We start from the raw sequence: 23983 nt of genomic DNA, 5'->3' as shown, positions 1-23983 counted from the left end.
AAAAGCACAACTGACAATTAAAGTGAAATTACAAACAATGTTACATGTAATAATAGTATGTTTAACGTTATATATACATGTATCTAGGACACAAATATGTAGATGTATGCTTTGTAGAAACAGAGGGGCAAATTAAAGGTACATTTGTAAATATACCGCTACAATTTATTCTGAAAGTACCGACACAAGTGAACTGTAACATAGTCAACAACATGACATGGAACTGAAAGTAACACATATAAACAGTGCCATTTCTAAAAGTTAGTCATAGACTGAAACATACGGGTGATGAACAGAAGTCCATATTTCACAATGCCAACAATATCATACCATTTATATACATGTATAACTACTGTAAGTAAGGCAAAGCTTCCCAGCCAATAACATGCCATGTCATGACATAAATTTTGTAAATAACATAGATTTGTAAATACATTTATGAGCACTTAGAATAATTAAAAGTGTTCTATTAACAATCTTTTGCATGTTTGAGCAATTCTCTGTCAATGCATGTAAGGAGCAAGACTTCTGTTATACGAAAATATATTTATTGTAGAGTTTATTGTAGAGTTACTATTTTTCTAGAACATTGAATGTAGAAGAGTTGCCAGACCTAAGTAACTGTCAACAGAACTACTGCCATATATATAATATTTTTAAATACTTGCCAATATAACCTGAAGACATTGATACAGTACACAACAAGAAATCACAATGTAAACCTTCATGCTATGTAAATTACATGTATGCCACAAACCCTGAATTAATAAAATATGCAGGTAACTAAGTAACATGTGGCAGTTCAGTGTCCACAGATTTTGTGTATTTTTCCACCTCTTTAACTTTTGAAGTCTTGTAGATTAAGGAGGACTTTAGTAGACACCTGTGGTTGACACTGCCAAAGCTTCACTCTTGCTCTACCTCCCCTTGTAGTAAGGTTCTCAGCTTGCTTCCCACATGTGGTAGTTCAGTGTCCACAGATGTTACATATTTTTCCACTTCTTCCTTGACCTTGAAGTCTTGTAGGTCAGGCAGGACTTTTGTTCCCTGCGGGAGGATGTTGTAGAGAGAGTGGAGCAGGAGACACAGCTGGGGCAGGTCCCTGCAGAGAGAAAAATTTTGATCAAAAATACAGCATACAACAATTATATTTAGCAAACTCAAGCCGAAAGGCTCATTTAATTGCGATGGTTGCCAATGTAACTTCTGAACTGCCATTTCCTGCATTTTGAGGGGATAAATTATGCTGGTAGACTAAGCTTAATTTATTGATGACTGTCTTTATCTTTACATGCCAATTTTTTTGTTAAAGATTTGGATTGTCCATCATGAGTGGCAAAATTCCATCACATGACAGAAAGATGCATGCTGGTTAGAACATTGGGCTTAACTTCTTTTTTTTGAGGCATTGGCTAATGACAAGTGGAAGTGCTGCGAGAAGTGTGATGTAGTCAGGCTCAAGGTAACACTTTGTATCATGGTTCCAAAAAGTACCCTCTACCTTGTAAAAACAGACAAATCAGCTTCCACCCTGTTGAGGACAGTACAGGTGACTCTCACATACTGCAGAGGTCCCTGCTGCTCACAGAACAGCCCAGAGGCTCCTGGGATAGCCTGGAATCCCAGGGTGCTTTGCAACATCTGAGGCAGCTGTCTGAGGTTGCCATGACTACATCTGACCTTTAGCCTGGTTTTTGACTGCACGGCATCAAGGGCCAGCAAGTCTACCTTCTGCAAGTCAGCTGTGAATAAAATGTAGAAAAAACTAGAAAGGTAACATTTGCAAACTCATGGTCTAGCCTGACAAACTACTGCTCTATCTATTCTTACTCAAACACATTCACATACTACATTTTGTACTACATTTAGTTACTGTAGAATATGGTGACCAGCCCCTCCAGCTCTGCATAATGTAACCCAGCACCAGTTACCATGGTGACAGATTTCAGAAGTATTTGGAGAAGAAGAAACTGATAACTAGAAAGGCCGACATTTGCTTGGGAGCAAATACAGCATATTTCAGTCCATCTCCCTCCCACGCAAAAGTGGACTATTCCAAACTTACCCCAGTGCAAAACTGGCAAAGGTTCTCAAATAAATGAATTAAATAGTAGCTATATGAGACGGACGAGAGCAGCGCCAGGCGGGCTGGCGTAGTCAAGGCGGAACTTGAGCGTAACCAAGTCACCGGCAGCTCGCTGCAAGCACCCGAACTGGAACCAGCACGTCTCCCTCGATGGATCCGCTGGGGAAGACGGATGCCCAAGTGTGTGGGTCTCAGATTCGCAACCTGTTATCCACCTTAAACAAATCCACGCGAAGGCTACCGTGTCAAATGTAACCCTCACTCAGGTGTAGGGACTGACACGGTCATCATACTCGGAAAATCTGTATATCTGTACATGAATCTGTATCTGTGCATGACTATGTATCTGTACATGAATCTGTATCTGATTGCAAATAAAGATCACGAGTGATTGCCATAGAATATGAGAACAAAGATGCAACAACAAGTACTTTGAATCTCGAAAGCTTTACTAATCTTATTACAGGTATGCAAAAACTAACAATGATGAGATTTGATACATTTTGAAGGTCTTAGGCACATAAAATTGAATTTGTGGGTCATTACGCACCACTTAGGTGCAATGTGACCTCAGGTAACCCGCAATGGAACAAGTGTTCCATGGATGGAACCGGCCATTCTTTAGATAGAACATGGAACGGGTACAGCACTTTTGGCCCTTTTTTTGCTGAAAATAGCCATTAAAGTCCCCCAAATGAGTCATTTGGAAGTGGTGTATGCCAAATATGTGACTACTATTCTGTAGACACACGTTCAAGGTACCCTTATACCGAATTTCAGATCATTTGGTTGTAATACCAGGCCTCAGGATCCAAAAATCCCTTTTTTGTCGAAAAATGCCCCAAAAAACCTTCATAAAAATTTTTCAAAGGCATGTTTCAAAAAAATGAAAAAAACGTCTGGGGGTATTTGCCCACTCTACCTCCATGCCAAATTTCAAGTCATTTGGCTGAATGATGGCTGAGTTGAATCCCTTTGACTGTTTGGCAGGAGAAGGAGAAGGAGGAGAAACATGAGGGAACACAATATATTTCATCCATACCATGGTATGGACTGAAATATAAAAATCAAGAGGTAAAGAAAAGGCATGAGCTTACCAGTTTTGCTTCTGTCCATTGACAACACAGTCAGAAGGCCACTGGTAATGTCTCCGTTGGACAGCTTCACGTGCCCAACATCCAGACAGAAATCTCTCCAGCTGGCCTCCTTCTCACTGCCTTTACCTTTACTGTCCCCTTCTCTCCAGGATAGGATTAAAGAGCATTGCACAGAGGATTGGGCACCAAAATTAGGTAAGGGGGACACACAGACTAGTGTAGTATTCAGTTGTGTTGCATCTCCTACACCTCTGTCAAGTTTTAGTTTCTTGGATTGGACATGAGTTGCTTCTGAGCCTGATTTTTCTGAGGGAGGGATTCTTGGAACAACTCTACATGAGGATGTGGATTCTGTGGTGTCCCATCTTGAACTCTTAATGACACCAGTTTTAACTCTGTCATGTCTAACTAGGGCAAGGCGAACATCTCGCAAAGTCCTGGAAAAAAGGAAGAAAGGAAAATTCAATTCGAATCTAGAACCTTCAGATTCCGAGTCAACATTCCAAACCACATGGCCACCGTTGATAAATAAATGCAAACAAAATAAAAATGACTAAAGAAAAGTTAAGATCACTACCTGTCTGACTGGTTGCTGATCTCTAACCCGACCACCCATTGGTCCAGGACCAGTCTCTGCCAGACTTGCACTACTGTAATGGGGCCCGGCAGGGATGGAGAGGGGGGCAATTGATCACCACTGGTGCGACCATTCTGTCCGTCATACAGGCATACAAGGGAGGGCTGCAATATAAAAGAACAAGAAAGAAATCAGACTAGAGATGTAACATTTGCAACAATGGTGACCAGCCCCTCCAGCTCTGTCCTGCCTCTTGCTACATAATGTACATGTAATCTAACATCACATAAGCTGCTACAGAACCAGTTTGTTTGGAACGGAAGAGGAGGAAATGGAGCAAAAACAATGATTTCCTTCTCCGACGGTAAACATAAACATCACAGGGCAATTGAGATGCATATCAATATCAATATCAATGCATACTCTATTTTGAACAAATAATAGCAACTAAAGGAAAAAAATGGACATTGTGTGGATAACCAAGAAGGGACTGAGCTCACATCATCTGGTAGAGTGGCCTGAGTGATGCGGCCAGTCTGTAGGACCATGGCTCTCAGAGCCGTGCACGTCTGCCGAATCACTCTGTCCTTCTGGGCTGACAGGGACCGCAGATCTTCCAGAGATGTCTGGCTCTCCTGGGATTCAAAACAGATTAAAAATCACCTTCGCTCTGGAGGGAGAAAGTTCAAATCTTTACATAGCCTTGTAAAGCACAACTACTTTATCAGTAATAGTTACAAAATCTTTTCGCCATACATGCAAATGAACAAATAAATATACTTTCCTAAGATTCAAAGCATATTTACACTTTGGATTGGATAAAAAATGGCACAAATACTTCTAAGTCAAGTCAGTTTAAAAACTGACTTGGACATTTCATAAGGTAATCTATAATTTGTACCATGCCGTACTAGCAATAATGACCTAAAAGCTGACTTACATATAGCCTGGCTTGTAAGGCCTGTACAGCTGACTGCATGGGTACGTTCCTGTCTGTACCAGACACATCTGTCTCTTCCTCATCTTCCTCTTCCTGTGAGAAGTAAAAAAAGTGCCGGTAGTTAAGTATCATACATATCTATATTTCCGTTTTAGTAGAAAATTGTTTCAACTGTAAACTTCTAACACCACAAAAACCTCCCATTCCCTGATACGGCGAAATAAAATCACTGCAAAAGTAAATGCATTTTACAGTATTTTTTATAAGACAAAAAGCTTACCTGTTCTGTGATGTTGTAACCCATCAGGTCAGTGAGGAGGAAACCTTCAAAGACGTCTCCTCCCCTCCCAGATAACAGCAGCACCTGCTGGGTCCCACAGGACAGGAAGTAGTCTGTCAGGGCTGTGTGGGCAGCCGGCCAATGGCCTGCAGGCTGGAACAAAAGAAGGATAAGAAAGCTTAATGCACTTTTGAAAACTAAAAGGCTGTTTGTTTAGGCCACACCAGTTGAATCCATTTCTTGGATTCGCCTGTTTCAGTTTTTCCTGATTTCAAAAAAAGATCTGAATCAACTCCAAAAGGATCATACATCCTTTTCATCCTAGTTGTTACAGTTTTTTCATCCATCAATGCAGTGATTCAATCAACAGTTTATAATTGTTTGAATTTCACGGGCTACATAGAGTTGTACCTTGAAGTTGCTGCCCCACACTGCACACACCCCTCCTGTGGCTGACGTCACAAGTACAAGCGTCTCCCCTCCACTGACGTACGCCACACGCACGTCACACGGGTCCTGGAACGGCAGCTCACAGATCCTCCTCACCTCCCCATCCTCCAGCTCCGCCAGCTGACCCTGACTGGTGGCTAACAGCAATTTTGATTGGTGGACATCATCATCATCATCCTGCTCTGGATTATCCCCATCTATTGTCTGTTTGATCAGCCTGTATTCTAACAAGTGCACCGCCCTAGCCACACATGCGTAGGGATGAGGAACGAAGATGCTTCCGTCCCTTTTCTTGAGGTCTTCGTCTTCAGTTGCCATGGCAATGTACATCCACTTGTGACCCCAGATAAGGTCAAGGTTGGCGACGACCTCCTCTCCTGTGTCCATCTGTTGATCTGATGATGAGTCCTCTTCTGTTCCCATGGCAACCAGTGTGTTTCCCAGCTTTCCCCACCACAGTGGGTCAAAGGTCGATGTTGCGATCTTCACAGGTTGGAATGTTCCACTATTCTGTTTGTCACGGGTGACGTATACATCTCCATGGTAACTATATGCGAGCTGCGGTCCAGATAGGAGCTGGAAAGTCTTCAAAACATCGCTGTGACACATGCTGTGTGATGTTGACATTCGTCTAACATTCAGGAACCTTGCATCTTCTCCATCCAGTATTAGAAATGCTGTGTGAAACACACAAGGAGACCCAGAGTCCCCCTTGCAGTTACGGAAGAGAACGCACGGAAGGACGGACCCGCTGCTTTCCTCGGTCACACACTTAGCCGTTAGGATGTACAAGTTTCCAAGTTCTGGACTATTTACCATGCACACTTGAACGAACTTGTGAGAGGTCTTGTCCATTTTGAAAACCCTAGCTTGGATTGTAGTCTCTCCCTGGGAATTTTCCTCGCGAAATTCGACCACAAGTCCTTTGTAGGAGACTAGATGGTGCCTTGGGGGAGTCATGATGATGCAAATGGACTAGATCGGACGAACTACGTCAGCAAAACAGTCAAAACCTTTGAAAGAAGCAGGGCCTGTGCACCAGGCTGCCAGCTGATCGACTTGTGTTTCCCGCCACGGCACGGGCCTACTTCCGGGTGACCTTTGACCGAAAACATCGTATGACCAACATGGCGGAAGTAGCAGACGGCCTAGAGGTAGATCTCTGATTTTTCTTCGATTTTCTCGAGATTTTCATTGTGACTGGCGGTAAGAGTTTGGCAGAAGTTCACGGACACGTATCTGAATGTGTCTGTCTTATTTTCAGGACCGGAAAGCGCAGATCCGAGAGCTGAGAGAGCGTTTTCTCCGTGAACAATCCGGTCAGTAGACCCATTCTGCTTTCTTCTTACTAATTTATCAGTGGTTCAAAAAATCGCGTTTTGTTATACAGCGTTGTACGGACTGTTTCCAGCACACAGCTGCACGATCAATATATTCTATCATAGGGGCTGGCGTACAGGGGCTCTGCTCTGTTCGAAGGGTAGGACAAGGGCATATTCGTGCGGGTCCGACCTTTGACTTGTTTGACAGCGGTCGTTTTAACCACGAGAAGCTCCAGTTGTCACGTTATGATCGCGGCCGCCCAACATGTACAGCTTCATTCGCGTGTTGGGGCGAGCGTAAAGCCGTGCTGTATCTGAAAATAGACGTCAGGCGCTGGATTGTTTTTTCCACCTTTTTTTGCGGCGCTTTGCGTGGCAGTCCTTTAGGAGGACATGGGCGAGGCAAACAGAAGGAGAGAGGCAGAGATAGGCAGGGATGGAGAAGGAGGGATGGTTGGAGAGAGGAGGGAGGGAAGGAGAGATAGGAGTGATGGAGGGAGAGTGATGTAGGGAGAGAGGGAGGGAGGGAAAGGAGAAAGAGAGAAAGGAGCTTGAGGGAGAAAGGAGGGATGGATGGAGGGAGAAAGAGGAGGGAGGGAGGGAGAGGGACAGATGGAGAATGAGAGGAGGGAGGGAAGGAGAGAAGGAGGAAGAGAGGAGGAGAGAGGGAGGGAGAAAATATGCATAAAATGCTCTAAAGAAGCTAATTTGCAAGAAGAACAAAGCCATACATCTATGTAAGAGCTATGTATAGAGATTACTAAAATATCACAGACTACATATAAAAAACACAGCCCGCGCTTGGCACGAAGCCTAGGTGCTTGTAGACATCATAAGAAAAGCAGTCATCCATAACCAGTGATCTTTAAATAAAGGGCACCTTTTAAACAGGATACCGATAGCCTTACCTTTTTTCTAAAGGCAGGGTGGAGTGCGTGTAATGCTTATGGTACTTAAGATATATCATTCACAGTCTTAGAACCATAAAACATTGTGTCAGCTGTGCACTTTGCCAGGGGTAAGGTCCACTCTTTTCACTTACACTTGGCAGGATGCCTAGTCACATTCAGACATTGACGTATTACACGTTACAAGCTTTAGCTGGGGATAAGCAGCGATCTTTGCTGGAGGCGCCCTTTGAAAGCAGTGAAAGATAACCTCAGCTCTCTCCATGATCCAGCTGGCTGGAGGAGATGTAGCGATACGCTGATATCATTTACAGCCCTGGCACAGGTTAGGCATGAGGTGTTTTGTGCTGTGCCAGGCGCCAAGGAACCAATAATCTAGACCGGCCATCAAGTTTCAAAAAAAGACCTAATATGATAGGGTGGGTGTAGCCTTGTTTGCAGGTGTTGCCATTGATTTTTTTTGTTTGCCTTTCAAGTTTAATCAAACACCGTCGACAAGACAGCTTTTAGATGAAAGTCAATTACGTACTGATATTTCCATGGCAACACGGTTGCCACGGCAATATGGAAACACACGTCATTGAAAATAATTCCCCCAGGCTGAGTTGATTTGAATCCATTTAGCTGAAAGTGAAGTCATGCTGATTTGGCTTTGATGAATTTTACTGTAGAAAATGTCTTGCTGGCTTTTCAAACCTAGTCAAATTTCCAGGGAGTAGCACTTGCCAGGGGGTATAGCTGATGTTTTTCTTAAAGCAGGAAATTGACTATCCCAGCTGTGGTAGTCTTTTGAACTGATTTACATGCGGGCAAAAACCTGAAATTACACAGACTGCACAAAAACCGTGCACGTCACATTTTTCCTGTGTATGTCGGCTTGCTTTGATGTACTTCTTAAACTGCTTCTCACACTTTAAATAATTAGACCAAAGATAGATAAGATGAGAGTGTGTATCAGTTATTATCACTCCCAGTCTGTGTTACAAAAGCCCTGGAGATGCCATTAGCTGCTACAACTGATGATAACAGCATCATCTTTGGGACAAGATGAAGGTATAAGAGGGAGGATTGATGTAATGTGAGCTGGTACCATATGGGAGCTCTCCTTCACTGTCTGCCTGTAGATGTGTCAGGTTACAATGGGATGAAATAACTTTGTCTGGAACTCCTAAGGGCTGCTTTGAAAAAAAGGAAATGCAAGACAAAAGTCTGGGGATTTTCAGGCCATTTCAAGTAAAGCAGGTGTTCCTAGTAATCCACCATTGAGTTATAGCTGAGAACACACAAACATCAACCAAAAATAGAACCCCTTTGCAGAAGGACCTCTACTTCCCTGGGGGTAAAATTTCTAGAACTAAAAATCAAAACATAATGAAAATATCTAAATTAGAACTTAATCAACATAAAGCTTGAGGACCATTTCTTTGGCTCGGTGCACTCAATTTTATGGATTGAATACAGTCATACTCAAGTTTTCCTCTGTTTCCTCTGCTTTTATATGTCCACTGGCGATATTGGTACTATGAAATATACCTGAAATATTGATGGGCAACCTAGCTGTTGGTTAAGGTTGCCCACTGAGAAGAAAATGTATTTCAAACCCTCCAGACTGACATTAGCTCCTTTTGATCCCAGTGGGGACAGCCAGAGAAGGGCCCTTGAGCAACACTGACATCTACAGCGCCGTCACATGTCTGTTTTCTTATTGATTTTGTGCTGAAGGGTTATCTACTTGTTTCATCCACTGTACAGTGAACAAGAAGAACTGTAAAGGTGTAACCTCCATTAACATTTGTCTAACCCAGTGTTCTAACTCAGTGTCCATCCCTATTTCCGTCATTTGAGGGAATTTTGCTGCTCATGACAGACGTTTCCTAATCAGTCATCTTTGACACAAATTGGCATGTAAAGACATGGAAAGAGATTTCATTAAATTAAGCAAAATTTTCCCCTCAAATGCAGAAAATAGCATTTCAGAGTGTCAAGATTTTGAAATTTTCCCATTGGAGCATTCACTATTCTTGATGTTATGTCAAACAAAATTGAGATGACAAAAAATATTATTCAGGCTGGCTAGAGCACTGCTACACCACAAAAAAGCAAGAAAACTGTTACTCAAGCAACGGGATATATTTTGAAAACGGTCAGATGTTTCAAGTAGCATTCAAGTAGCATCCACTACTTTTCATCCATGACTATCGTGACAGAAACAGTGTGTTTGAGAGGTCTCTAGTGCAGCACTTTGCAGTAATGCACAGTTTAGATATGCAGCAGTGCATTTTATGGGGGTATGTTGCATTGGTGATCTCTTTAGATGAATTTTTTCAGGTTGACAGATATATGTGACCTGGTGGAATTACTAGTATGTTACAAAAATTATGGTAACCATTGTGTGATTTCCAAAAACAATTTCCTAAAAACCATTGGAGAAAAAGCTGTTTCCATAGGGAGCAAACATTGACAGCCATACATGTCTATATATGGAGATTGGTTACTCTGTTGTCTGAGTTACACACCAATGGCCATTAGTAGACAATTTCCAGTAATATGCTAAGATGGAAAGTTATAATATCCATGCTTTCAGCACCAAGGACAGCATAGGCGATAATTTATTTTTAAAGCAAGGTCACACCAATTTATTTTGTTGGTTCTTGGATTTTTTAATAGAAACTATGACGTGTCAGGGCTATACACCATACAATAAACCCAAATGCCATGAAGTTAACATATCAGGCTGGTTTGTAATTCAAACAATAAATTTTAGCCTGGGTACCAAACCTTTTTTGAGCTCCCAAGTCTTTCTCCTCTCCACAAATAGCAGAGCTGAAATAGGTTTGCTAACCTGAGGCTAATGAATTTCAAACTTTTAATCAAACCAGTATGGTTCAAACCTTTATTTATTTTTTTGTGTGGAAATGGACAAAACAATGTGCGTGCGGATGTCATTCATATAATCAAATCAGCATGCCATTAGTTTATACATGTATTTCCCATTTCTACATTAGGAGAAGGAAATACAATTTACTGGCTGTACATAAAGTTAATTTCAGTGTAACCATACTGGTGCCGATATGGTCTGTTGTAGCTGTTGATGGATTCTATTCCTCTCATTGATTACTGCTATCTTGTCATTAGCACGTAATCCAAGCCTAAACCATTAAGGGCTCACAGGGCTGAATCCATCTGTGTGTGTTAATGTAGGGTGAGATGAGATGTTTGCATTTCATGTGGTAACTTCAATGAACTGAATAAGGCTGTAGCATGTCATTTGCTTGTTTTTCAGATTTCTATAATTCACTGAAATGCTGAAGAACATTTAAAAAATGGCTGAATGGCTATTGATGAAATTGCATATTTTGTGATAATAAATTTATGTCATTTGACATAAAAATTGATTACCACATTAGATCATTAATCATTTAGAGAAGTTATGATTTTTGCATAATGCTGGACCGGTGGTCCAAATTTGATTTAATTTTGTATTCAAACAGTTTCTATTCATTCAACCCTAATCCTAAATCTATTTTTAAATGTCTACTATCCTTTTTGTAATTTTATCATTCAATTTTCTCAAAGCAATAATGAGTGCATGAGTGTGGCCTTACTTTGACATTATCAAACATTATCCCACGTACTCTGTCCTTGGTGCTGAAAATATGGATATAATAACTTTCCATCCAAAGCATCTACTTGAAATTGTTTACTGGTGGCTATGGCCATATGATGACTTGTCAGGACTTAACTGTAGCTCTAGGTAGTGAATTTTTCATCAGAAGAAATATTATACCCACAAGGTCTATCTTATGAAGGAAAGTGCATGTAATTGGAAAATGGGATTTGCCACCTAGAGCTACAGTGAAGTCCTGACAAGTCATTATATGGCCACAGCCACCAGTAGACAATTTTGAGTAGATATTTTTTGATGGGAAGTTATGATATCCATACTTTCAGCACCAAGGACAGCATATGTGTTAATTTTTTCATCAGAAAAACAAAACAGAAAAAAACACACTCTACTATCTATACCTTTTTTATATTTCTTACAAATATACCCTAAAACACAGTTCTGCCTGCTTTCAACATCTTCATCATTCAACATTTACATCATTCGATTGATCATTCAATATCAATTGCAGAAATTCTTGTGGTGTTACTTATACTGTGCTGTGTTGTATTTAACACAATTGTTATGCAGTAAAGTTTATTGATACAACTCAGAGAGGACTCTGTACTTTTATTCTGTTGTATATCTTAAATCTGTCTGCCAACACACATTGATCTCTTCTGTTCCTAAAAACCACCAGACAAGAAACATCCCTGGTCCTTAGATGATTAATGTCCCCTGTCTGCTGGTAGCTTATGTTATTACCAGACACATTGCAGACATCGACACACGGTCATGTTTGATAATTAGACTGTAAATCACTTTATCTTCACGGTAGCAAAATTTCGCAGTCTGAGAAAACATGTTTGCCAGAACTATACGTTCTTGATTGTTTCAGGTGCAGAAAAAAAGAAAAGTTGGCAAATTATTTGTTCACAGTAATGATAAATTTGTGGTACAGAAGTGACAGCGAAAACCGTGAATATAAATGTACATGTACAGCGAAAAGAATTGTGACTTACATTACATTCCAAATTCACTGGGAAGAAGTCTAGCTCTTACCTATGGCTGTATACTGGTACACAGGACCAGCCATTAAAAATTTTATCCTTGTGTACTCTTGTGTTGGACCAACGTTCACCATTGTACTATGATCATTACCAACATACATGTAGATGAACTTCCATGATCAGTGATTTATTATATTCCCCCAAGGATTAATCCACAGAACCATTAGGTTCTCACCTGCAGTTGTGTCTGACATGTTGTTCTAATGTGTTTCCACAGATGCCATTACACAGAACGACCTGTTTGACCCTCGGGACATTGCCAAGGTCAGGAAGGACGATGAGTACTTACAGAACTTCCTGCTGGCCCGCCCCACGCCTGAGGCAGCCTACGACATGCTGGTCAGCGCGCTGAAGTGGAGGAAGGAGTTCGGAGTTTATGGTAAGTTGTGTTTCTTTTCACTGCAGCTGTTTGGTGTAATATTGCATGCCTACTAAGCTGGCGTGTTATACTGTAGGTGTTGTACTGGCTATACAGATACAGATAAAGACAGACAGGATAGTTACATGAAAATGTGTGATATGCTATCACTCACTCACTCACTCACCCACTCACTCACTCACGCACTTACACACTCACTCATGCACTCTCTAATTGCTAAAAGTTTATCAATAGTCAACAATAACAAGCCTTAGAATATGATATGACATTACAGCATGACAAGAATGTAGAACTCAAAACAGAACTCATATCTATTCTTGCCCAAGATTGTTTTGATGTGTTAATTTTTTCCAGACATCAGTGAGTCTAGCCTGCCTGTGTCCATGTTTGAGAAGGGAGCCATGTTCGCACACAATGAGGACAAGGAGGGGCATGCTATCTGTAAGTCATTGACAGATTGATCGCTTATCAATAAACATAGAAGTATGTGAAAATCTCAGTAAAACCATTTTAAAGACCTGTATCAAAAAAATGCCACCAAACCATGATTCCTATATTAGCCTGTGTCTACATTTAAAAAAAAAAAATTTCTTCTTTCAAAGTAAAACACACTCCACTTGAATGTATGAATGCCATTTTTCATGCTCGCCCAGTAGAGGGCATTGCTGGGTGATGGGTTCACTCTGAACTTACATCCCATGACAGATGAGGTGGATATTTATGTATTTTAGTAACAGAACCTGGCCTTGAGTGCCTCCAGGTTTTATCCTGCATACACATGTGGTTCATGTACATATTTTTATACTTGCCTTCCCTAGAGGCAAAAGGTAATGTATATAACTTACAGTCTTTATTACTGTAATTCTTGAAACTTTTGCAATGGGTTTGTTTTCTTAGCTACAAATTCATAACTCTGTGAATGTGCCTCCCTTGTATGACTGCTATACTACAGAATTCTTTCAACTACAAATTAAAAACCTCCCTAGGCAAAATAAAACAACCATGAAAGAGAATGAGTTCGCAGTATGTCAGGGATGAGACATGCATGCCCCAGGGCACCGCTCAACACAGTTGTCGTTGATCAGTGTACAGAGGTGATTCTAGTGTGAGAACACAAAGACAGGTTTAGCCTAAAGGGCTGTTATATGTAATGCAGGCTACAGACTTCACTGATACACAAAAGGTCTTATTGTTTATCTCTGCAAAGGTATAAAAGGGTTGAATAAATATTAGGACAGCTGTTTTGTGTTGTGTTCATCATATTTTGTTTTGCAGCTTTGGAACTATGATATGAATGAATGCAAATTTACTGCTGGGGATGTGTCTGGGTCAGATATGTCATGAAAGGGCTTTACATCTCAGACATTTCAAGATGAAGCATTATCAACAACAAATAAAGGAAATGAAAGGCTGTATTGCATTTATCTGTCAAAATGAGTGGATTGTGCATTGACATCCCAACTTTGTTAGTGCAGGGCTGAAATACCACCTGCATATTATGCAGGTTAGTGCTAGTAAAATTGGAGCTGGTGTCTACCTAATATACATGTATCTAACCTGCACCAACCTAAAAAATTCTATGTAAAGAATTCAAAATGGTTTCTAGTTCAGTTTCTAGCTTGATCATACTCAAGTAAAATCTCCTTTTAGTATGAAGTGGTTTAGGCCAAGATTTATTTATTTTATTTATTTATTGTTTGATTCAGGCAGAGCCCATAGACAACATAGACAACACAAAATACATAAAAAAATACAATGTCTAGGATAAAAGAAACAGGGACTATTTAAGGTCTGCTTACCAACTGGCAGTATCGACGCCAGAACTGACTTCTAGGGATTTGTCTGGGTTGGTAATCTTCAAAAATATTTTGAGCCCTATAATGAGATCAATTTATGCATTTTGTGGCATTTTCAAAGTCCACTTTTCCCTGTTCTCCAGTGGTATTTGTTGCAAAGCTGCACAAGAAAGACTCGTCTAAGTACCAGGAACTGTGTCGGTTTCTGGTGTTCTGGCTGGAGAGACTGAGCACAAGGAACCCTGGGAAACAGATGACCATCCTGTTTGACATGATAGAATCAGGGCTGGGCAATATGGTGGGTTGACCTGAAGGTCGCACAATTTTATATGATTTGTTAAGTTTATGGATTAGCATTTTCCTTTTGCATCCTATCTTTGCTATCAATTTGTTGATTTATCGAGGGCTCCCTTGGAACTCGGTTATTATGTAGTTAAATGAAGGTACCTTAAATTTGTATTACCCTAAAAATTCACAGTAAAAAACTAAAGGTCAGACCCTTTTATTTCCTTGGTTCATTTTATTTATTACTGTAGCAGCTGTTTCTCCAAGTCTCTTGTTGTGATCATCATATTTTATTTTGCTGCATTGGAGATAGGTTTTGTATTACAGTAGACGAACATTGAGACACTAGTATAACAATTTTGTTTTTGCTCCCAAGGTGTGCTATTAAATTTGTTAATATCCTTGTCCAACATAAACAAAAACTTTGCTCTCTTACAGGATATGGACTTTATTAGGTTCTTAATCAACTGTTTCAAGAACTACTTCCCTAACAAGCTTGGTGAGTTCTTCATTAGGCCACATGCGATGTCTGACGGAAAAAGGGTTTTGTATCTTAGGCTGGTTCTAGCTATGTATTGGTGGTACCAAAAAGGTAGCTTGTTTTGGGGCTATTTCAAATGCTTCAAGTATGAAATGATGATAAAAATATGCATAGAAATGATAGTAAATGTCAATATCAGACATATTTCCTCATCCAGAATATTTTTTGTTTTACTGACCTAGAAATGGAATTTGGATTCCTTTTAACAGCTAGAATTCAAACACAAATGCCACATAACAGTTCAGACTCAAAATACAGGTCTGAATAGTCTTTCATGACCACTTTGATTTCTTTTCCACAGCCTACCTACTGGTCTATGAGATGCCATGGATTCTCAACAGTAAGTGTCCACATTGCTGCCCTATACATGCATGTACAAGCATGTCTCAAAGATTTTAATAAACTTAAGGTAAAAAAAGGTAGCTTTTTCAAGGCTGTAGCTACAATGTATAGGGGCAGTGGCCATGGGTTGTTAGTCCACTTTGTCTAGGGCACTGTATTGGCAAGGGGAACCTGTTGTTTCCAGAATCCAGCTTTATCCAGAACCATGCTCAGGCACAGTTCTGGATAGTCCACACAAATTGAGAATTGTACCTTGGAGCAAATCTATCAATCCATAGTGCAGGATATAATGACGCGGAAAGTCTTTGAACATCCACAGAATAGTAGAAAATGGAAATAAAAAAAAGAACAACTGGTGTATTTCATCTCTTTAGCTGCCTGGAAGATCATCAAAACGTGGCTCCCGCCAGATTCTGTCAAGAAGATCAAGTTTGTGAACCGAAATGAGATTCAGCAGTACATCGCACCTGACCAGCTGGCCACCCGTATGGGAGGCATGGTGAGTTGTGCTCGCTTATTTCATTTCCATACCCTTTAGTATAGCCATGTGGCTAGTCTTACATCCTTCAGGTAAAAACATACATATTGAAGATAATTAAAACATGCAGACATACAGGTACAATGTAGTTACAACTTGATGATGAGATATCACTCAGAGCATCCAGAAGTACATGTAATCTCTGCAATTTATAATAATGGTTTATTTTTTATTTGCTTCATATACACAGATTTCACTTTGCAGCCATTGCTGATGTACATGGACTGTTTACATTGTGTCTAACTACTACATCATATCCGCATAAATGGTAGTAAAATATTAAGATAAAAATGGCGGGTAGGTGACGAAATAGATTTATCCAGTAGTGGAGTTTGAATTGTTTATGAGTGTTGTTTACCTGGATGTCTAACCTTCAATGTGAGTTTCAGATTGTGTTTTATTTCCCTCCATACAGGACACATTCCAGTACACATACCCACCCCTGCCTGATGATGACCTGCCCAACCCCTCCACACCCAGGGGCACCCCTCCGGAGTCTCCCAACATGGTACGGGCCAATGGGGAGGTCACTAACAACCCGAGCACCAGAAAGGTCCATATTGCACCTATGTATACTTGGCTTTGATTGGTCAGTGATTGCCAATGGGAAGGTCTCTGAGAATTGCAGATACCATGGGTGTAAAAATAGCCACTTGCACTAAACTAATTCTAATCCTACTGTAAAATTACTGCACTTCATAGTCTGCACTGATTAAAAGTAATGACTGTTACATCTGTGGTAACCTAATGATAGATGTGTGTTGTGACAATGTAAATTAAATCCTAATACCATAACAATCCTAGTTTGGTAGGATTTGGTTCTAGCAACTTCTAGTGCTCTCATACTAATGGTCAAACAAGGTACACATGTAGAAATTATACTTAATGTGACTTCATTGCTACTGCTACCTGGTATGACACAATATAATACAATGCAATCCAATACAAATACAGCACAAGTATGCTACTAAATATAATATTTGGGTTACAATTAAGTAAAGTTACTAAGCCGTCAGCCGTAAATACCTGACCCCAGACTGCATAACACTTAAATTGGCTTGTTACAAACGTGTGTTTTGGATGAACATGTGTACAGGTGACATTCTCAGCAGATACAAAAGACAGCGTGCGGAGAAGACACAGTGACTCTGGTGCAGCAGGAGGGGACACCAAGTCCGACAAAGGGGTGAGGAGTTACGTTAGGCTCTTGCTTTTTTTTAAGTAACCTTAATTCTGTTGTGTAGCATCAATCTCTTGAGCACCAAGGAAATAGCAAAAAACAACAAAAAATTCATAGTTCTGTGAAGTGTTTTGCGTTTCTGTGAATGTATTGGGAATATATTGTATGATCATGGGCTACAGTAATACCCGATTGAATTACATCATAGGTAGATGACTTATGATTGTATGATGTAAGTTACTTACTTATGTTCTATACCATGAGTACACAGTATACATTTCTGGTGACATCATACCACATCCTGCCACCCAGGGCATACTGGGTCATAACCCTGTCAATCAGTTGGAACCCAATCTCCACCCAGTCACATCCAATCCTTGCTCCACAGGACATGATAAGGAACAAACTCCCCTTAAACTAGCACCACCCAAAACAAAGTTTCTGTCCTGGAAGTAAAAAATTGAATTGAATTGTAGCATGGGAAACCAAGAAATCATTATTTATTTTAATAATGATTATTTTTTTACCACAGCCACTGACACCACCTAGCAGACATCGACAGGTACAGCAGCTGCTGTCTTCAAGCAAGCGGTCAGCAGAGACAACAGCGCATCAAGGACAACTTCTCAAGATATGGTAAGGTGTCTTCACTTTGAGTTTCTTATAAATCTCTGATTTCAAGATTGTTTAAAGTGCTGGGCTGTGCAAATCTTTCTGATGTTGCAATAATGTACATCTTGTACATGTGACGTATGCCTGAGTGAGAGATTTTAACCTTTTCCCTGCTGCCTAACTCCAGGACCAAAATTTTATACAGATATTTTGTGCCAAAAGTGTACTTCATTGTGCTGAAGGTCAATTTATGACAATGTTGTGTCCTTCAGTCCTGGAGATATGCTGGAGTTTGTGAATGCTGAAGGTGCAGAAGTACAGCAGGTCCTAACTCTCACCAACACCACAGCCGGGACTGTGGCTTTCAAGGTATGGACGTACTCTGACTTGCTTTTGCTTAGAACGTTCGAAAACTAAACAGACCTGCAATGCAATGTTCTTGAGTAAAATACACTCTTGTACATCTAAACTGTCCAAACATGGGGGATGCTGCACTACAGATCTTTCAAAGACACGTTTTTTCAAAGTACAGATATACCGGTATGTGTCCCAGCTGATAAATGTTAATGGGTTAAATTTTGACACCTCTTAAAAAATTGACCTGTCTCTTGATAACATACATGTACAAATGTATAGGTGAAGACAACGTCACCTGAGAAGTACCGTGTGCGCCCCAGCTCAGGACCAATTGCACCTGGAGTGTCTGTGGATGTCAATGTCTTTCTTCAGCCTGGTGAGTGCTCAAGGCACACTTCTTTTTGTTTTTGTTTACCTTGGCAAATGGAAAATCGCAAATGAAAAATGCATTGTTTTTTGCTTCCTCTACCATTACAAACAACTAAGGTCAATAACCTGCAACAGGTGGCTGTCCCCATGGTAATTGGTGCTGTAGTGTATGGTAACATGTTGGGTAACATTATGTATCAAGTGGCAGGACAGAGTTGGCAGCTGTTCACCATATCATATATGGATGTGTCTAAGTAAGAATGAACAGAGCAGTAGTGTGTTAGGCTAGACCATGTGGAGACAATATGCATTTGCTTTTACAGCACATATTGTCCTTTATTAACAGTACCATGTGGACGTCACTATGTGTTTTCTCTAAAAGATGAATTTTGTAAGCTTGACCTAGTATGTTTAATGTTGTTCTTAACCGTTAGGTTTTTTTTAATGTACATTTTTATTCCAAACACATCTGTACCGATAGGTCATCAGGCATCCACATCTCGTGACAAGTTCCTGGTGCTGTCCATGGAGGTTCAACAGGAGGTGAAGAACTCTGCAGAGCTGACAGCACTCTGGAAGTCTGCAGCTAAGGGCTCTGTCATGGAGCACAGGTTAGGCACTACACAACTCAGTATGCACTCTGTCATGGAGCACAGGTTAGGCACTACACAACTCAGTAAGCACTCTGTCATGGAGCACAGGTTAGGCACTACACAACTTAGTAAGCATTCTGTCATGGAGCACAGGTTAGGCACTGCACAACTCAGTATGCACTCTGTCATGGAGCATAGGTTAGACACTATATGTATCATGAACCCTGCCTCTCTGTACCAGAAAATATGGTTATGTTGTTGATTTTCCCAGTTATTATCTAAGAACTTTTCACTGTCTCTGTATAAGGAGGTTCTTTATCCAACAAGTAGGGGTTTACACATCCGATGTTTCGATGACCATCTGTCCCCTTCTTTAGGGCAAGAATGACTTGGCAAGATTCAGCTAGGTGTCACTGCTGCAATATTACAAACTATACAGTCGTAGAGTGTTGTCACACGATATACATATTGGTCACTACAGTACATCCAAAACATTGTATGTGTGAACCCTTGGTTATTGAATAAAGAACCTTAATGTACATGTCTATTGCCAACCTTGATGAAAAAATGATATCATATAATTCACTGTTGTTTACTGGTTGTTTACAGACTGAGATGCACCCACCTGACCCAGGAGGCGGCTGAGCTTCAGGAGGCCACACCCCAGGGAGACATGGCACGGCTACAGAAACAGGTCCGAGACCTCGCCATGACGGTACAGAACCTCTTTACTTCATTTTTTTAAAAGAACTACATGGGGTTTATTAACACTGAAAAGCACTGTATAGGGGCTTCAAGAACAATTGTTACCAACTAGGGGTATTGAAACACGATATGGAACGGTCCATTTTAGAATGGGGAGAGACTAAATGGACTGAAATATGCTGTATTTGCTCCTGAGCAATTACGTCACTCCGCCCAGGTGTAAAATTGGTACCTAACTTTGTAAACTCACTAAAAGGTGGTGAAAGTAGAGGGATGGGCTCCACCTTCCTATACTGTGCCATTGACACAGTGGATCAACAACCCACTGTCTCAAAGAAGGCTTTGTGAGGGCCTGCATATCCTTTTTTGTAAGGCTTAATCAAGGCTTCCCAGTCTTCATAACCTGTAGCTAAATAGGCAATCAGCCAAAATCAACATAATTTGTAATCAGTACATCAGTCATAACACGTAGTTTGTTGTTTTAATTCTACAGTAATCGGCAGTGAAAATTTTGCACAAGTCATATCACTACCCCCCCCCCATGCAGACCCTCCTTTGGGATTACCTTAAAGTTTTTTTGTTTTTTGTTTGTATTCCCAGGTCGGCACCATCTCCAGCACGTCCCAGCGTCTGGAGGAGAACCTGTCCCAGTCTCTGCGCCTTCAGAAGCTGCTGGTTGTTCTGCTGTTGTCGCTGTCCTTGGTGCTGATCTACCTGCTGTGGTCCGGTGGGGACAGCCCGACGTGTGACACGGCCAGTGTGACACAGCAGGCAGCGGGACACGCTGCACATCACAGTTTGTGAACACCTCAAGGTCGGATTCCCTTTACCAGGCTTCAGCACAGCTGTCACTGTAAGTGCCTCTGACAATCTGGCCTTTGACTAGCACGTCAGCGGAACATGCTACGGCTGCGCGAAACCTGGTATGTAATGTGCATAGCACTTTTACAGAGCGTATTGTCTAAGGATGATATACTGTCTGTAGTTTTCAAATGTGTCGAAAAAGATATCTTGCGCAAAGAACAAAATTCTGATGCAACATTGACCAAACATCTAGCAGAAACCATGGTTTTGCACAAGAGAAATATGTTCTGCTGATTTGCTCCACTGACTGCAGCACATCACAATGAGGTAGATCCTGTTCTGTGAAAAATAGAAAGGAGGTCAAGCTAGATTGTCAGGGCACTTTGAATGCAAGCTCTTTGAATGCCTGAGGAGTGATCATGAAGTCACCCAGGGGTGTGTGTTAGGCAGGAGCCTGCCAAATGTGTGCGGTTGTTCTTTTACTGATATTCACTACTGAATCATGAACTGTGTGCCACTTTGTATTGACAGTCGTTTCTTTAGTATAGTCTGATGTCATTCTAGTTGTAGAACCCTAGGACAAAGGTACACCCTCTTCTTGAAATGACCGTACATTCCGCAACTAGTTAAAAACAAAGGCTTGAAATCAAATAGATTTTCCAAATTCTTAGAGACTTTCCAACTCTATTAAGTGTAGCTACATAGCTACTCATCATGAGAAAATGATGAAATCATAGGCCATTTGTAGCTCTTAGGTCATTCCAGTTTACAAGTTGTTAGTAGCAGGAGAGTTAACAAATATCCGCTGTTCAACCCACCAAAGAGATGAAAATTTCAGTACCGACTGAGATTTCCTCAGGATTTTAAAAGTTGTTTTCAGGGGAGTTTAAATACTTGACACGCAGGACTTCCTTATTAGGCCACACCAGTTTATTTCCTTGGTTCACAGACATTTCAAGGTGGAAATATAGCCAGTTGGCATCATAAAAGCAGAGGACAGGGAGGAAAACTTTAATATGACAGTATTCAATCCATAAAATTAAGTGTACCCATCAACCTAGTCCCCAAGCTTTGTTTTGGTTTTCCAGCAAAGCATATCTTTAAAAAAAACGAGAACCAACAAGTTAAATTGGTGTGGCCTCAATGGAGTATAACTACTCAATAAACAAGACTTCCTCACTACATATCAAAGTGATTTGAGTAACAAAAGTGTGGGATGGATTTTTACATGTGGACATTCCGTTTGAAAGTGGAGGTTCTAGGAGGCACTCTGGCTATTTCTTAGAAAGACTTTTTTAGGACACAAGGAAACCAAGACATTCTATTTTACAGACTGTAGTATTATCAAAACTTCTTTTCCTGTTTGATACATTGTTGTGAGGAAAGTTTAATACTTTACATACATTCAAATGATATTGTCTTTGACATAAGGCCATGTTGATTTGATTATATGGATGACATCCGTGCGCGCATGAATTTTCGGCCGTTTCCAAAAAAAAAAAGTTTTCAACCATACTGTCAATCGTGCAAAACAGTTGCTAAATGAGCAAAAATATACCATAAGTTGCAAGGAAAACATTTAGAAACGATACCAATGTCGTAGAATGGCAAAATCAAAGGAAAAAAGACAAAAATGTAAAGAAATGAATTCGAAGAGTAGATTATTCACCATAACATATTCTGTGCCATTTGTTCAACCTTCATGACCACGTAGATTTCGTAGTGAAAGCAACTTTTTTTTTTTGCAAAACTTTTTTTTTATTCGCACGCGCGCATCAGTTTTGGGGTTCCCAGAGGATGTCATCCATATAATCAAATCAAAATGGCCTTACCTATAAAGTAAGGTTATCAAACATTGGCTTCTCAATGGGGCAATCAATTTCATAGCCAGGCAGACATAAACTCAATGTAGTATAGAAAAGCTGTAGATCCCATTGTCTTCGAATATTCCATGTCAAGCAGTCAAAAAGAAATGTTGCATACATTAAATAAAAGATTAGAAATTTACCTTAACTATGTGTACATTGTACGTCTGAAATATAAAAACCTGTCAGTTATAATCTCTCTGACAAGATGAATTAATATAACGTTTTATTTGTTTTCTGTAAGTATGCAGTTTTGTTTCAGGTTGATGGTAAACATATTTTTCAAGGCTTGAAAATGTGAATGAGATTCTATTTGTCATCTGTAAGTGCAGTATACAGTTTTACGACTATCGGTAAACATTTTGTTGCCATGTGAGGCTTCTATCTTGCCAGGATATGTAACACGAAAACGTGATGTTGCATTTGTTATCAATCAGTACATTGCAGAAATGTAACGTGGTGATTTGTAAGGTTTGTTTTTTTACATGGTTGATGTGTCATATGTCGATGATGATGTGGAAATATACTTCAGGCAAGATTGGTGCTGTCATAAAATGTAGATTTGTAATGTGACTGTAGATAGACATTTATAGCCAGTGAAAGATCTAGGTACTAGTCTTCTCTGCTATAGTGTGCCTCTATGATAAAGTATAGATATATAGATATGGATCCTAGGCAATGTCTTGCAATATGCAGTATTCCTACATACATGATATCTTAGTGTATGCGGTCACTAGATCAAAGCTGTATTCCTTATAAGCTGCTAGAGCATTGCAGTTGACTCAAAAATGTTCTATACTTTGTTATTCCAACAACTGTAGCCCCTTCATTTAGCACTACTATATTATAACAGTTGAGAAGCATATATGACAACTAGGCTCAGATAGAAAATAAGATCACAAGTAATGTTCAGTAGTCTTTATGCTATGTAGACACTGCATTCATACAATGCTTGCTGTGCTAACATTATAGAAAATAGGGAAAATGATTATTGTCAAACAGGTACATGATTATTTTTCGATGTATTTTTGTGAGAACTGAAGAAAAATTAGACAAGATGATATGTGGAACTGTAGTTTAGTCATATATTGACATTTTGTCAAAATTATGGTCCATGTTGTGCAATATATATTGAGATTGTATATGATGACAATATTAAAACCTGTCCCTGTATTTGACTGGCTTTCTCATTTGATTGATTTTCGCTCTTATTGTCTGAAATGGTGGTAGGCAGGCCGGTATCTCTAGGTTGCTCAGAGGACGGCCCGTCAGCGCACGTTGGT

At 40.2% G+C, this 23983-nt stretch overlaps 2 protein-coding genes across 2 annotated transcripts; one reads left to right on the top strand and one right to left on the bottom strand.

Moving 5' to 3' along the window:
* Positions 1 to 889: 889 nt before the first annotated feature.
* Positions 890 to 6518, bottom strand: LOC109486501 (Fanconi anemia group B protein-like). The gene is made up of 7 exons (XM_019790337.1): positions 5392 to 6518; positions 4981 to 5133; positions 4261 to 4395; positions 3761 to 3924; positions 3184 to 3620; positions 1502 to 1742; positions 890 to 1102 (listed from the first exon to the last, which is right to left on the bottom strand). Exons 1-7 carry the CDS (start codon positions 6388 to 6390, stop codon positions 907 to 909), a joined length of 2325 nt encoding a protein of 774 aa, XP_019645896.1. The 5' UTR covers positions 6391 to 6518; the 3' UTR covers positions 890 to 906.
* A 12-nt stretch (positions 6519 to 6530) lies between these two features.
* LOC109486439 (motile sperm domain-containing protein 2-like) lies at positions 6531 to 22341 on the top strand. The gene is made up of 16 exons (XM_019790270.1): positions 6531 to 6584; positions 6695 to 6749; positions 12552 to 12713; positions 13068 to 13154; positions 14653 to 14807; positions 15233 to 15293; positions 15637 to 15675; positions 16052 to 16176; positions 16631 to 16768; positions 17312 to 17401; positions 17928 to 18031; positions 18280 to 18376; positions 18644 to 18740; positions 19215 to 19344; positions 19936 to 20041; positions 20632 to 22341. Exons 1-16 carry the CDS (start codon positions 6549 to 6551, stop codon positions 20833 to 20835), a joined length of 1686 nt encoding a protein of 561 aa, XP_019645829.1. The 5' UTR covers positions 6531 to 6548; the 3' UTR covers positions 20836 to 22341.
* Positions 22342 to 23983: the final 1642 nt, after the last annotated feature.

This window comes from Branchiostoma belcheri, unplaced genomic scaffold, assembly GCF_001625305.1.
Source record: "Branchiostoma belcheri isolate BF01 breed outbred unplaced genomic scaffold, Haploidv18h27 scaffold80, whole genome shotgun sequence".
Classification (NCBI taxonomy): Eukaryota; Metazoa; Chordata; class Leptocardii; order Amphioxiformes; family Branchiostomatidae; genus Branchiostoma; species Branchiostoma belcheri.
Note: the sequence above shows the minus strand (reverse complement) of the source record. Positions and strands in the feature narration are given on the sequence as shown.